The sequence below is a fragment of the Morus notabilis genome, unplaced genomic scaffold, assembly GCF_000414095.1.
Source record: "Morus notabilis unplaced genomic scaffold, ASM41409v2 Scaffold457, whole genome shotgun sequence".
Taxonomy (NCBI): domain Eukaryota; kingdom Viridiplantae; phylum Streptophyta; class Magnoliopsida; order Rosales; family Moraceae; genus Morus; species Morus notabilis.
Window position 1 is genome coordinate 208,245 of NW_010357333.1, and position 13,875 is coordinate 222,119.

At 32.9% G+C, this 13,875-nt stretch overlaps 1 protein-coding gene across 1 annotated transcript; it reads right to left on the bottom strand.

The window, feature by feature from the left end:
* Positions 1-4,959: 4,959 nt before the first annotated feature.
* On the bottom strand, positions 4,960-8,144 carry LOC21397955 ((E,E)-alpha-farnesene synthase). The gene is made up of 7 exons (XM_010089785.2): positions 7,934-8,144; positions 7,047-7,320; positions 6,415-6,805; positions 5,957-6,175; positions 5,726-5,867; positions 5,387-5,638; positions 4,960-5,282 (listed from the first exon to the last, which is right to left on the bottom strand). Exons 1-7 carry the CDS (start codon positions 8,087-8,089, stop codon positions 4,974-4,976), a joined length of 1,743 nt encoding a protein of 580 aa, XP_010088087.1. The 5' UTR covers positions 8,090-8,144; the 3' UTR covers positions 4,960-4,973.
* Positions 8,145-13,875: the final 5,731 nt, after the last annotated feature.

A 13,875-nucleotide genomic window follows, 5' to 3' on the forward strand; every position in this document is an offset into this window, starting at 1 on the left:
TGTATCCCGGCCCTTTTACCAGAGTCTACATGGTTAAGGGACGATATCACTGGACTGGTGGCTAAAATTTAACGATAGATAACCAAGTACAAGAAAAAACAGGCACTGAAATTAGAGCACATTATGCAAGTGTTAGGAGATACGAAGGTTATGATCTCACAAATTAGTTTAATTTGATTTATTAAGTACACATAGGTCGTTAGTTCTAAGTTATTAACTTGTTGGAAACAAAAAGCATCCTTGTGCCGAGCACATAGGAGTTGTATGCTGCGCACATGCAGGGCTTTATTGCTGATGTGGAGCCCCCCAACGCCATTGTCAATAAGTGGATGAACCTTCTACTATCTGGTAGTAGTATATTCTTTGAGGACATCTGGCGCAATGATGTGGCAAGTCGTCGTTCATTTCTTCGTGATGGTGGTTACAATGAGGAAAGATGTCTAGGAGATGAAGATGGTGGTCAAGATCCTACACCTGAGGGAGTCTGTGATGAAGTCCATGCAGATAATACAACAACACCTTCGACAACAACAGTAATTGGAGAATGTATCAGGATGATCTGTGAGCTTAAGGATCATATTGATCATGTTAATCATAAGATGGAGGTGATTGACAGGAAATTAGATTCACTAACAAAAGTCGTTGTGGACTTGGCTTCTTGTGTGTCGACGCGGTATTCTGTTCATGAAGAACGTGGAGACGGTGAAGACATTTGTCAAAGGGAGGTTTTCATTGACGCTTGTGAAGGCGACGACCGAAATGATGATATTGGTGGTTAGATTGGAATTCAACATAATGAAGTGGGTGAATGTGATGATTGTGGATCTACTACTCAAGGAAAGCAAGATCGACCAAAATGCTGAGGCTGAGCAACCTGATGAACGACCAAAAAGGCAATCAAAGCAGTTAAAGTACAAGAGAACCTCATTTACAGATCCTTAAAGTACAAGAGAAGATCGCGGCCATTTATGAGTGGATAGTTTTTGTGAACTGTATTTAATATTTTTAATGTGTATTTGACTGAGGAATTGTATAACATTGGTTTTTTTCTTCCGCAGAAGGTTGACTTTTATATCATATTGTGGATTTATCTAAGTTACGTTTTGTTTTTTGACCTGCAGTCGTGGCCAAGTATGGTTTGGGTATGTTTCTTATCGTTCTTATCGGTACCAGTAAGAACGGTCAGAAAATGCCGAGATGCCAAGTATGGTTTGTGTATGTTTCTGATCGTTCTTACCAGTACCGGTAAGAATGGTGGTTCTTACCGGTACCGGTAAGAACGGTGGTTCTTACCGATACCGGTAAGAACGGTGAGAAAAGGCTGAGAGAGCATGAATAGATTGTGTTATTTTCTTACCGGTCAGAATGGTCAGAAAGGGCCGAGTGACCATGAATGCATTATGTTCTTTCTTACCGTTCTTACCGGTAATAGTAAGAACGATCAGAAACGGCCGAGAGATCGTAAATGGATTCTGTTATTTTTTTACAGGTACCGGTAAGAACGGTCAGAAAGGGCTGAGCGACCGTGATTGCATTCTATTCTTTCTTACCGGTATCGGTAAGAACAGTCAGAAAGGGTCGAGAGGCCGTGGATGCATTCTGTTCTTTTTTACGGGTACCGGTAAGAACAGTCAGAAAGGACCGAGAGCTTGTGAATGCATTCTGTTCTTTCTTTCCAGTACCGATAAGAACGCTTAGATAGGGTCGAGGGACCATGAAATTAGTAACAAAATATTAGCAAATAAATAATTTAGAGAATACATTTGATTAAGGGAAATAGATCTTCACATGGAGATATATACGTAGATATATCTATATATAAATATATACATTGAAAGGATTAGGTAGAATATATGAAGAAGAGAATTATGGACTTAGTCTTGACATAAGGTGAAATTACACTTATGAGAATACAATCATGTTCAACAAAAATTAAGATAAAGAAGTTAAATTAACCTTGGTCTTACAGTGCTACATTGGTGCGTGATGCATCCATTATTGACGTTCTGATGATCTTTTGGTTTGTTGCTTGTTTTCTTACATATAGGTTCTGATTTTATTTTTTCGATTTTCTTTAGATTTCTATACGTAAGAAAGGTTAGTAATGACCGAGGACATGTGGATTGTGTTTTATTCTCGCCCCTCGAATTGAAACTTGTAAGAACGGTTAGAAATCGATTTTTGAGTGTTTATTACCATTCGGATTGATCCGGATAAGAACGGTCGGAAAAGGCGGTTTGATTTTTGAGTGTTTCTTACCATTCGGATTGGTTCCGATAAGAACAGTCGGAAAAGGCGGTTTGATTTTTAAGTGTTTTTTACCGTTTGGATTGGGTTGGTAAGAACGGTCGGAAAATAGAATCCCAATTTAAGAGTGTTTCTAATCGTTCGGATTGGATTGGTAAGAACTGTCGGAAAATGGAATCTCAATTTAAGAGTGTTTCTAACCGTTCGGATTGGGTTGGTAAGAACGGTCGGAAAAAGGAATCACAATTTAAGACATAGGGAAACTCATCTATCTTTCCCATACTCGGCTAGACATAGCATATTCAGTGAGCATGATAAGTCAATTTATGCATGATTTGAGAGAATCACATCTTCAAGCTGCCTACAGGGTGTTACACTACTTGAGAGGGTGAGGAATCCTATTCAGAAGGAATAATAGACTCACAATGGAATCCTATACAAATGCAAACTATGCAAGATCCGTAGTGGATAGAAGGTCCACATCGGGCTATTGCACGTTTCTTGGTGATAATTTGGTAGAGAATCAAAAAATAGAATGCGGTAGCTAGGTCGAGTGTGGAATCTGAGTTCAGAGCAATAGCCCAAGGACTGTGAATTGTTATGGCTTAAGATCATCCTGGATGATTTGGGAATCAAGTGGGAAGGACCTATGAAGTTGTACTGCGACAACAAATCAGCAATCAATTAGAAACACGAATCTGTCCCTACAATTACTGCTGCTATTCACAGAAATCTTGGGATTCCAATCAATCTCGAATTTCCAACAGTAAACACTATATGCTAGAAATAGGAATTGAAACAAGTCAAAGTTTTAACAAATGATGCAAAAATGGGCTTGCATAATGTGACATGAGAAATGCCTAACTTGGATATATTTTTCATGGCTTGCATAATGTGACATGCGAAACGCCTAACTTGGAAATATTTTTCATTAGTGATTTATCTCTTTCCCCATATATATATATATATTGGGTATATGTGGGGCCTATGGCTACCACTGTTTAAGAAGAAATGAAACCATTAGCATTTGAACCTTGAAAGTCGGATCATACACTCACACACTCACGCACCCAATCAATTGAGCTAGCCTCAAGTGCATTGAAGAAAAATTTTTTTTCCTTGAGGCAAGATGTGTTATACTTCTATCACTTATAACTCAATTTATAAATCTTTTTGTAAATGTGTTTGATGGGACATCTTTGTTCGTACGATCGGACTTGGAAGGGGCAATTGGAGAGACCCAGTTGTCCTTGCCTGTTTGACCAGTTTGTTTCCATCTTTTACTTATTTTTTTCACATTTTTTTATTTGATTAGAATGAGTTTTGCATGCTTTAATGATAAGATTGGACATGGGTAATGTTAATAATATGAGCTTACTATGTTGTTATAATGAACAACCTTCCCAAGGCATTTAAGTTCGTGACTTGTAGTTCTGGAAGTGAATTTCTGGGATGGGATTTGTTTAGAGAGATTATAAAATCCTATCTGAACAGAGACTAGATAGGTGGTTTTGCTTAATGGCCGTTATTTTAGAGATGTCGGGGTGTGGAGCGGAGTGCACATCTTTAAGGGCAAGTCCTGAAACACGCGTGATTTATTTCAAACTTGTTTATTTTAAACTTGGCTGGTTGCACTAATTGAAGTATATTTCACCCATTGGTTTGTTACATTTTACTTTGTGTCATACATTTGTTGTTTAATTGATATCGCGTCATTATTACATTGTTATTTCATTGTTTTTCGATTGTTGTATCCCTATTCCACCCTATAAGGTTTCGGCTCACCCATTTTATCTTTTCCCCAACTCCATGTATTTTCTTAGTAAGCAAGTTATCGTGGCGGATGCGTTTTCTAGAGGACCGAGCGTTGATTCGATTTATGTTACTCTATTGGTATTTGTTATTTAAATTCTAAAGTTGTGTTGTCACTCGTGTAAATGACAGATTTAATCGATCTGTCCCAGGTTGTATTTATTTGAGAGAAATATTATGTGTTGGTCAATTTGTGATATTTGTAAAATTTAAAATCTCCGAAGCAATATATTTTCTTATAGTAAATCTTAGTTTTATATTTTATTAATTTTTTAATAAATTGTCTTTTTTTTTATTAATTTTTAATTATTACTAATTAATGACGGCCTGATCTTGATGATCGTTACATGACAAATTCTGAATTTACTGTGTATACGCAGGATTTACCATTAAAATTTATACTGTTCTTTTTCAAATAATTTTACTTTAGGCAAATCTTGAATTTACCGTGTATATTTAAGATTTACTGTTAGAGTTTTTAGGGTTCTTAAAAAAATAATGCTAATTGGGGACTCAAATCACCATGATATTCAAGTTTTTGGTGTTTAACGAAACCATGTTGTGCCACATCATTTAGTGAATAAGCATGAAAGTTAATAATAGTTTTAGTTTTCTTAAATAATATAGCATGATTTATATGGTGGATGACACTATTTGAACTTCAAAATGAAACAAGTAATTTAAATCTTTTAGGAGACGTTTGGTAGGAGAATTCATACTATGATTTAAATTATAGTTTATGGTTTGTTACAATGTTTTTTCTCATAAAAAATACAAATAAATTGAAAATAATTTTAATCTCATGATTTTAATCCGTGAACCAAGCGTCTCCTTAATTGGTTCGTATTGTGAGAGGCTCCATGAGCAAAAATAATTTTAATCTCATGATTTTAATCTGTGAACCAAGCGTCTCCTTAATTGGTTCGTATTGTGAGAGGCTCCATGAGTAAAGACAGAATTTGAGTCCGATTATCGGTTACTTGAAGGCCAAAGGCATCTCCAGATTGGTACAGGCTATGGGCCACGCGCGCAGTGTTTAGCGCAATGTTGACAAAGGAAGATAGAGTAGTGGGCACTTGGCCAGTCAAGCATTTCTTGTTAATCTGCTGCCATGTTTTGGCAATCATGCCTCGAATATGCTTCCGAGCTATGTCCTCACTGACGCTCATCTCTTCCATATAACATAGTATTGATGAAGGTGCATCGCCTCTCTCTTGTTCAGCCTGCAACAATAAAGTCGAAAATGTATCCTATATATCGAGATTAAGCTTAAAAGGAAACGATTGTGTTATTAGGTTTGGTATGTCAAGAAACGACAATTGATTACCGCTGAAGTGCCTATATCGTTGCATAGCCGAACTATGAGAGATATGTTGTACACAAGATCTTGGTTTTTCTCAAGAAAACCCGACATGTCTTCGGCAACTTCATGTGTAGTTATAGAGAAAAATGAATGAAGAAGAAGAAGAGGGCCTGACGATGAAATCCATGCATTGCTCAAGTACTCCTGAAAGGATGGCATGTGGCCCTTCTGATCCCATTCTGCCTCTACCAACAATGCTTTACAAAAATCTGCCCACTAATATTAAACCATAATAATTAGAACTAATTTACATTACATAAGATTCAAAACAACACGTTGATTTTTAAACGTATATATGTATACCACTTTCCGCAGATGGGGTAAAACTTGTTTGCAACCGTTCTCAGCCTCAATATCATTAGCAATTTCATAAGTGGTTTTATAAAGTGCTTGGAAACAAATCTTCATACAATCTGGAAGTTCCTCAGTTTCCTCGACATCCCACCTGAATTTAAGACGACGCCTAGTTAGCAAATAATTGTACAATAATATTTAACCGTATGCATATAATTAAGGTTGAGTTTCGAAACTGACCTATCGACGGCATTGGTGAAGTGCTTAAGCTCTTCCAGTGAGCCATAAAGATCATAAACATCATCGATTATCAATATGAAATTGACGACCTTAGTAAGGCATTTTCTTAAACATTTGTATTGAGGTTGGAAAGCAAGTCCCACAGCGCACATGAAACTTTCAACCAGCCTGTCTCTTGCAAAGTTCAACTTCTCTGTGAGGCCCAGATTCTTCCACCAACTAAATGACACGTATGATTAATAAATTAAATTTGTTGGCAGAGAAAAGTACAGCTGTCACAACTCATGTGTGGCAACAAGACATGCGCGATAATATAAATTTCTTTTAAAAGTCACTACTATTTTAAAAAAATGTCATGTGATATTTTCATTTATATATATATATGTTACAGTAAAAGTATGATGTTTCTTGGAGGACCATAATAATGCCTATATATAGATGGAGGTATTTCTAATTACCAAGATAATTCTCTAAGATCCTTCTGAAGTGTGGCTTGAACCGTGTTGAAGTTTAGCTTGGCCAAGTCAAGTAAACAGATATGCCTGTGATTGTCTCTCTCGTAGGCCTCCATTTGCCATTTGACGTCGAACCACTGAACCCTCCAGTGTGACGGAATCTTCAAAGCATGGACCACATCTTTGGAAAGGTCATCATTCATGTTTTCTTGACTAACACTAGAAATGGAATTTCTGAGGGTTTCTGTTATGAAAGCTTTAGCCTCATGCAGGATATTTTCACTTTCTAAAGCTACATGTGAGGCCTCTAAAAGCTCCAGCATCACTCTGATATCTTCAATATGTAAACTTTTCTCTATCACACCTTTCCCGTCCATGAGACCACAAAATATGTCTGTTTCCATACAATCATGTCAAGTCACACATAGAATTTCAATCAAAATATTTGGTATATTGATCAGGCCGACAACTTGATACCACAGTGTATCAATTATATCATAGACAAATTGGTTACGTATAACTCCGGACAAATTAATTCCACTCGAGTTCCAATTACAAATGCTTGGAAATGTGCAAAATTCCTTATTGGGAAAGTTTGCGGATCAAACATTTTCTATAAGAATAATAGATTATACCTTGTGAAACTTGATATCCTTGCTGCCTAAGGACCCTGAAACATAATGAAGTAAGATAGAGATCATTCTTTTGAATGAAAGAATATGTGTTGCTCTTATGGGTAGATGCTATTGTGTCGAGACTTTTCTTGACGTCCTCTTCAAAATGATTCGTCAGGCCTAGTTTTCTAATGCTGTCAATTAGCTTTAACATGGCTTGCAAGTCCTCCGTTTCAATAAATATGTCTTTCACGTCTTGAATAAGCTTCTCAGCCTCCTTTCTGTATTCGTTTTTCTGCATAGAATCGTATACATCATATAGTATTAGTTACTCTAGTGGGTTATTTCATGAAAAATTAGTGGCGCTTCACACACACATAAATACATATCGTGTATGCAAATGCTAAATTATTGTAGTTTTCGTTTGTACATATATATGTCATGAGTGCACATATATCCAGAGTGTTTCTGTAGTAGAAAACAGTAACAGATGCGTAAGGAGTATTTTTATTGAATATCAAATAAGAATATGAATGTTTATGTAAATCTAACATCTTATTCTAAAAATTTACACAAGTCATGAGATAATAAATATGTTAGCACTAATAATTAAGGTAATTATATATACCATAACGAATATAATGGTGCGTGCGTGCGTAATGTGTGTGTGTACATAACATCAAACAAATAATTTTAACAGGATGAGAAAGTAGATCACAGAAAAGTGGGTTATTAAGCACAATTGGTGACCAAACACTACGTAGTACTGTGAGCCGTAATGTTGACACATTTATTTCTTGTAGTCCCGAGAACGTACCAGACGTTCACAAAGGCATTTCGGGGAAAAAAAAAAAAGCATCTGAAAGTGTAATTTGTTATAACGAAACAAGGATTGAAATAATTCTTACATCATATGTGCTGTTAAGTGACTTTAGGAAATCATATTTCCAAATGCTCGGTTTGTAATTGGCGGATCGTCTTTGATGTGGTACATCAAAGACTACATGAGAATTGTCTTGGCACTCAAGTTGAATTGGCTCAGCTTGCTTTTGTTGACTTTCCATACTGTACTTTTTGGCTAAAGTTTCAATTTGGTAGCTAGCTAGATAGTAGCAGCTTATGGAGTATTTGGTATGCACATACCAAACATTGGATGAGTTTATATAGGCTGAGGAGAAGATATTTAAGATGACAACACGACAACTAAATAGTTGTTGTACTCTTTATCAAAAAAGAAATAAAAAAAATAGTTGTTGTACTAAGAGAAAAACTGGACCAGCATGCATGTTTAACGATGTATACGTCACCCCATGACCTCAAATTGCGTTCGCATAAGCACTTCACTGTTCATACTTCATTAAGTTTGAAAAATAAATAAAAGAATCAGGAAGAAAAGGTTAATAAATATAGATTGATGGAATTTTTTTTTTTTTTTTCCTTTTTTGTGTACAATTGGTATACCTAAGTACATAAAAATGAAGATTTTATGTTGATTGGTAAAAGAAAAGATATGAAAAATTTATATGCAAATCCTCCGCCCCAATTGTCCCATTTAACGGGAAGAAAAATAAGTGTTGTCAAGAAAATACCTTTCAGGAAGCATTAATAAAAAAGTAAAAAATTGTTTTTCTTTATTGGAGAAAGAAACTGTTTGTTCCACTACTGCTTTAAAGAAAACAATAATAAAAAAAGAAGGGAAAACTAATATCAAGAAAGTTGTGAGCTTCCCAAATAAATTGGTACCTAATACAATATTCATTATTAAGAGAAAATAACGTATGTATACTATTATCTTCTTTTTTTTTTCCTACTTTTACGTTTATGCCATTCAAAATATAAATTTGTACTACTTAAAAATATATTTTTTTATTGATTTAATTATAAGAGACATGTTTTTACTATGCCACTTGGATGACAGGAATGTTAGATAGTACTATTCCTTAAGCCAAGTTCAGATTATGGATTACGTCAGAATTGGGTAAATTGAATATCTTCGTACACATTTATGTCTTTTAAAAATATATTTTTTTATTGATTTAATTATAAGAGACATGTTTTTACTATGCCACTTGGATGACAGGAATGTTAGATAGTACTATTCCTTAAGCCAAGTTCAGATTATGGATTACGTCAGAATTGGGTAAATTGAATATCTTCGTACACATTTATGTCTCGTTTATTTTACTGATTCGAGTTTAGAATTTGAGTTTTGTTATAGTAAAAAACTCTCAGAAATAATCACATCTAATTTTTTCACTATAGTAAAAAGCTCTCACATAAATCACATCTCAATTCGAATTAAAAACTCAAATCAACGAACTATACGGATGCTTAAAAATGAAAGCAAACAAAATCACAAAAGCTTGATAGGACCTACAATAATTTTATTTTGATTCTTCTTCCCAACAGGGCGGATATTTTGCTGTACATCACTATTTAATTATAGATACTTAAATATGATGTTTGTTTTTAAAACTGTATTAGAATAAGAGATTGCTCATGTGAATTCCATAGACTCATTTAGACAATTTATTATGTCATCCAGCCCCGCGTGATCTGATGATGTCTTTCACAAAAGAGAAAAGTCAGTAACATATAGGAATAATTTCATAAAAGGTGGTACGATGCACAACCTTTTTTTTATTCTTGACACCCCTTCAATTACAAATTTATTAATATAAAAAGCCCCATAAATAAAATGACAAAAAATGACAATAGACTTAATTATAGAATTAAATTTTATTACAAAAGGGAAATTAATAGTGAGAGTTTTTTCTCTCTCTTCACACACCCTAGTGACCACCCCACGTTAATATTTTTAAATTGTAAACTATTTCTATTTCAAAAATCCATAACTAGACCCTAATTTTCACTTTTCAATAACTATTCTAGAAAAATTGCATGGAGGTATGTTTTTTTTTACTATTTTTTGTATGCAGATTTCTTTTTTACTTTTTGTTTTTCATTTTGTGTTTATATTTGTTTGCTAATCTATCTTTTAAGCAAAATTTTTCATCTTTTTATAATGTCAAATTACTTGATTTTTTTTTTATTATTATTTTTTAAGAGAAAATTGTTGAACTTATCCTTAAAGTGCACGAGTCTGAATTTTTACCATTTAATCTAATACCCTTTTATGAATATAATTATTTGACTAAAAAGAATATTAATTAAGAATAAGGGGTAAAACTCGAGACCTATTCACTCTGAGTATTTGTCTTTTTTTCTCTCTTCTTAACGTCGCTTGTGCTCATTAGGTAATATCATACTGCACTTTTGTTTGTTATCAAGTCCGGTCATTATTAAATGAATATCATGCAACTCAGTTTAAGTTTTTAATCATTTTTTATTTACCTTGTTCAATAAATAGACGGATCCTCTGATGAATCTAAACTCAATTTCACACAAGGATTAAATCCACAAAAACCGAATTTGGAATAATTACAGAATTAATTGTGACAAATATTTGACTAAAATATTATCAACAAAATCAGCACAATTATCATGCAATAAAAACCAAATATCAGCCCAAAAATAAACATAAGTTGACAGCCAACTCAATATGCAAAATCTTCAATCAAATCAGCTAAATATGGTAACAAATCATGCAAATTGCAAACGGATAAAAATCGAAATATTGAGAAAATCAACAACAACTAATTAAATTGATTTTGTACAAGATTGTCAAAAAAAAAAAAAAACTACAAATTCCACATGGTTCACAAATACCATGTAGGATTATTTGTCACATAGGATTGAAAATCCAAAACAATTTTCATGCAATCAACTCAACTCAACTCAACTCAATCCCGCCTTAAATTAGACGGTATGAGGGTAAAAAAGGGTACGGTTTGGGAGTTGGGGAAACATGCCCTATTAATTACGTACCATCCCTACTTACATTTTTAAACTACAAATTCGGTGGTGGGGGGATGTTGGGGGCGGGGGGCTAATTAATCAATGATGGAGTCAAATTTTTTTAGTAGGACTATTATGAAAAAGATTAGAGAGAATTTTTTTTATCAAATAAGTGAATGTATACATTTTGATTATTCAGTGAGAATACGATTATAAGTTTTTTTATACAGTGAGGACACGATTGAAATTTCATAAGAACTTTATGGTTAAATTGATTATTTTTTTGTTAATTCAATTATTCTATGTCTAATTGATTATATTTGAAATCATGTTGTATTTTTTCTATCTAACAATATTATTGCATAAAATTATACACTTTGCTTAATATGTTAATTTGTTCACTTTTTTTTAAAAAAAGAAAAGGACATGTACAACAGTGAGAAACAAAAAACAAGAGACAAGAAAATAAGGGAAAAACAATATGATTTACTTCAATATATAATCAAAGCTATTATTAAGGAATAAAAGATATTGTTAAGAATTTGGAGATATTATTTAACTTTGATTTAAAGTACTATTTTTCAATGTTGGGAGAATAAAATAAATTTCTTATTTTTTAGGAGGAACTATATATATTTTGTATCAATAACCATATGTAACTGTAAATATAGAAAAGTAATATTTGAAGCTTGAGCCTGTTATATATTTTCGTCACTTCCCGAATCAACGAAATAAATAGAGTTTTAGGGTCCGTTTAGTTCGCTGATTTGAATTCAAATCGGTGAAATAAACGGCTTTAGCTATCTTTATCAATGATGACCGAACAACTCATTGACTATACATATGGCTTCGACATGCATGCATGAAAAGACAAGTACACAAGATTTAGCGTCCATGTAACGCGTGAAAGAAAGAAACACCTGTTGCACGTGTTTTAGCCTTTCATAAACGTTTAGGGAGTGGATATCGTTTTTCTAAAGAAACTATACACTAGTTCTATGGTCAACTTTAGAGTTTGACTTATAAAACCCCAAACCATAATTTCCAACTGAAAAACTACACGGTTTTAAATACACCTACGTGTAAGGATACAATAGATCCAAGTTTCATGTTATTTAAATATAAAAATAAACACTAATTTATAAGGTTGTGAGTTACTATACTAATTAATAGTTTAACTTTTTAATTAACACGGAAAAGTCATTAAAAGGTTCAATTCGGTTATTTGGTAATTTAGAAAGTCCAAATCATAAACTAAACCGCTAAATAATTCAAAAATAATTAACGATTTAGTTCAATTTAATTGAATTAGATAGTTTGACATATTTTTTGAACACCCCTAAAGAGGATTTTAAAATGTGGAAGGTATGAATTTAATATTTCTAGTAGTAGGATAATAGTATTTTTGTTACGATCTATACCATACGCTCTCTAAAGATATTTGTGTCCCTTTCACAATTGAAAATGTTTGTTTTCATTGCTGAAAAAAATCCCATTTTAAAGTTTATTTTGGAAAAAAAATTAAAAATACTATCCAAGATGGTAAAAATTAAATATTATTTATGTCATTTGACTAAAAAAATTGTTATTCACTTAATAAAGAGAAAATAAAAGGAAATGATAACACTCAATTATTTAAAATGACTTAAATAATAGACACGTATAAAATCATGATAAATTGTGTATTTTTCTCTTTATTATGTTGGGGAATTTTATTGACACCCTTAAAATTTATAAAGGCACCCCAATTAATAAAAAGACAAAAGAGGACATTTAAGAGGAACTTGAAAGAAAGAAATACCAACGATATCTTTTTGGAAACCTGGATAGGGTCACCTCTTTCCTTTGTATCTGTTCTGCGGAACAAAAATAAAGAAATTTGTTTTGAAAGTTACTTATTTAAGATCACTGAACAATGAATGGCAACCTAAATAAAACTCCATGCGGTAACTATATAAGATTTTGTTCTCCATGATTTATCCCATTTCTTTTATTATCTTTTTCTATTTGTCCTTTTTTTTCATTTTCTTTTCTTATTAGGGGCTTTTTTCTTTCTTTCTTTCAGTTGCTCTTGTTTTGCACATTAACAGCTAGCGTGCTAATATTGTTCTTAATCTGTTAGCAAAACCGGGAGAAGAAAAATCAAAAGCCGAAATGTTATTACTGATTTTTAATTATTTAAGTATCCAAAAGGAGATTGAATATTGAATAGAGATGGAGGGAGGAAAAAATACTGAAAAAGAAAATTGAAAGACAAAAAGAGAGGGATTGAGCGAGAGTGAGAGAGAGTAAGAGATGACCGACAAAATTAGGGCTTTGATTAAAACCTTGATGAAGCAAGCAAGGTGTATATAACAGCGTTATTAATTTTGTGAGTTCGATTTGATAAGTTGTCCTTTTTAGTCTTTTTAATTGATTACGGGGTGTACTAAAAAATCGCTGGGGTGTTATTATAATTTCCCTATTATATAATTTGACACACTACTCACCCTTACACCTGTGGGCCTTACAGGTATAACCGGCTTTGTTTTTAAAATAAATCATAAATTTATTGTAGCTTTATCCTTCCTAATTTGATATATCAAGAATTAAGTTAAGATAAATAGTTTAAAAAGAAACTGCCAAATATGACAAGTTCAAAGGGTACAATTAATTTATGCTATTCTGTAAATTCAAGGACCATATAGTTGATAAAAAAAAATAAAAACTCAAAAAAATAATAAAAAATAAAAAATTAGGATTGCAAGTGCTAAAATTCTTTCTTCGTAAAATTATATTTAAATCCAAGTAACATCATGAGTGACATGAGAAGCCGAACTAGGGTGTTTTCTTAAGCTATAGATAGTATTCAAATTAACAGGTCAAAGTACATTCTAATCTTCCACCCAAAAAAAAAAAAAAAAAAGGACAATGACATTTTAAGGATGCAAATTGTTCTAACTTGAGACAATTACATTAGCTTGTTGCCAGACTTTTTTTTTTTTTTTTTTCC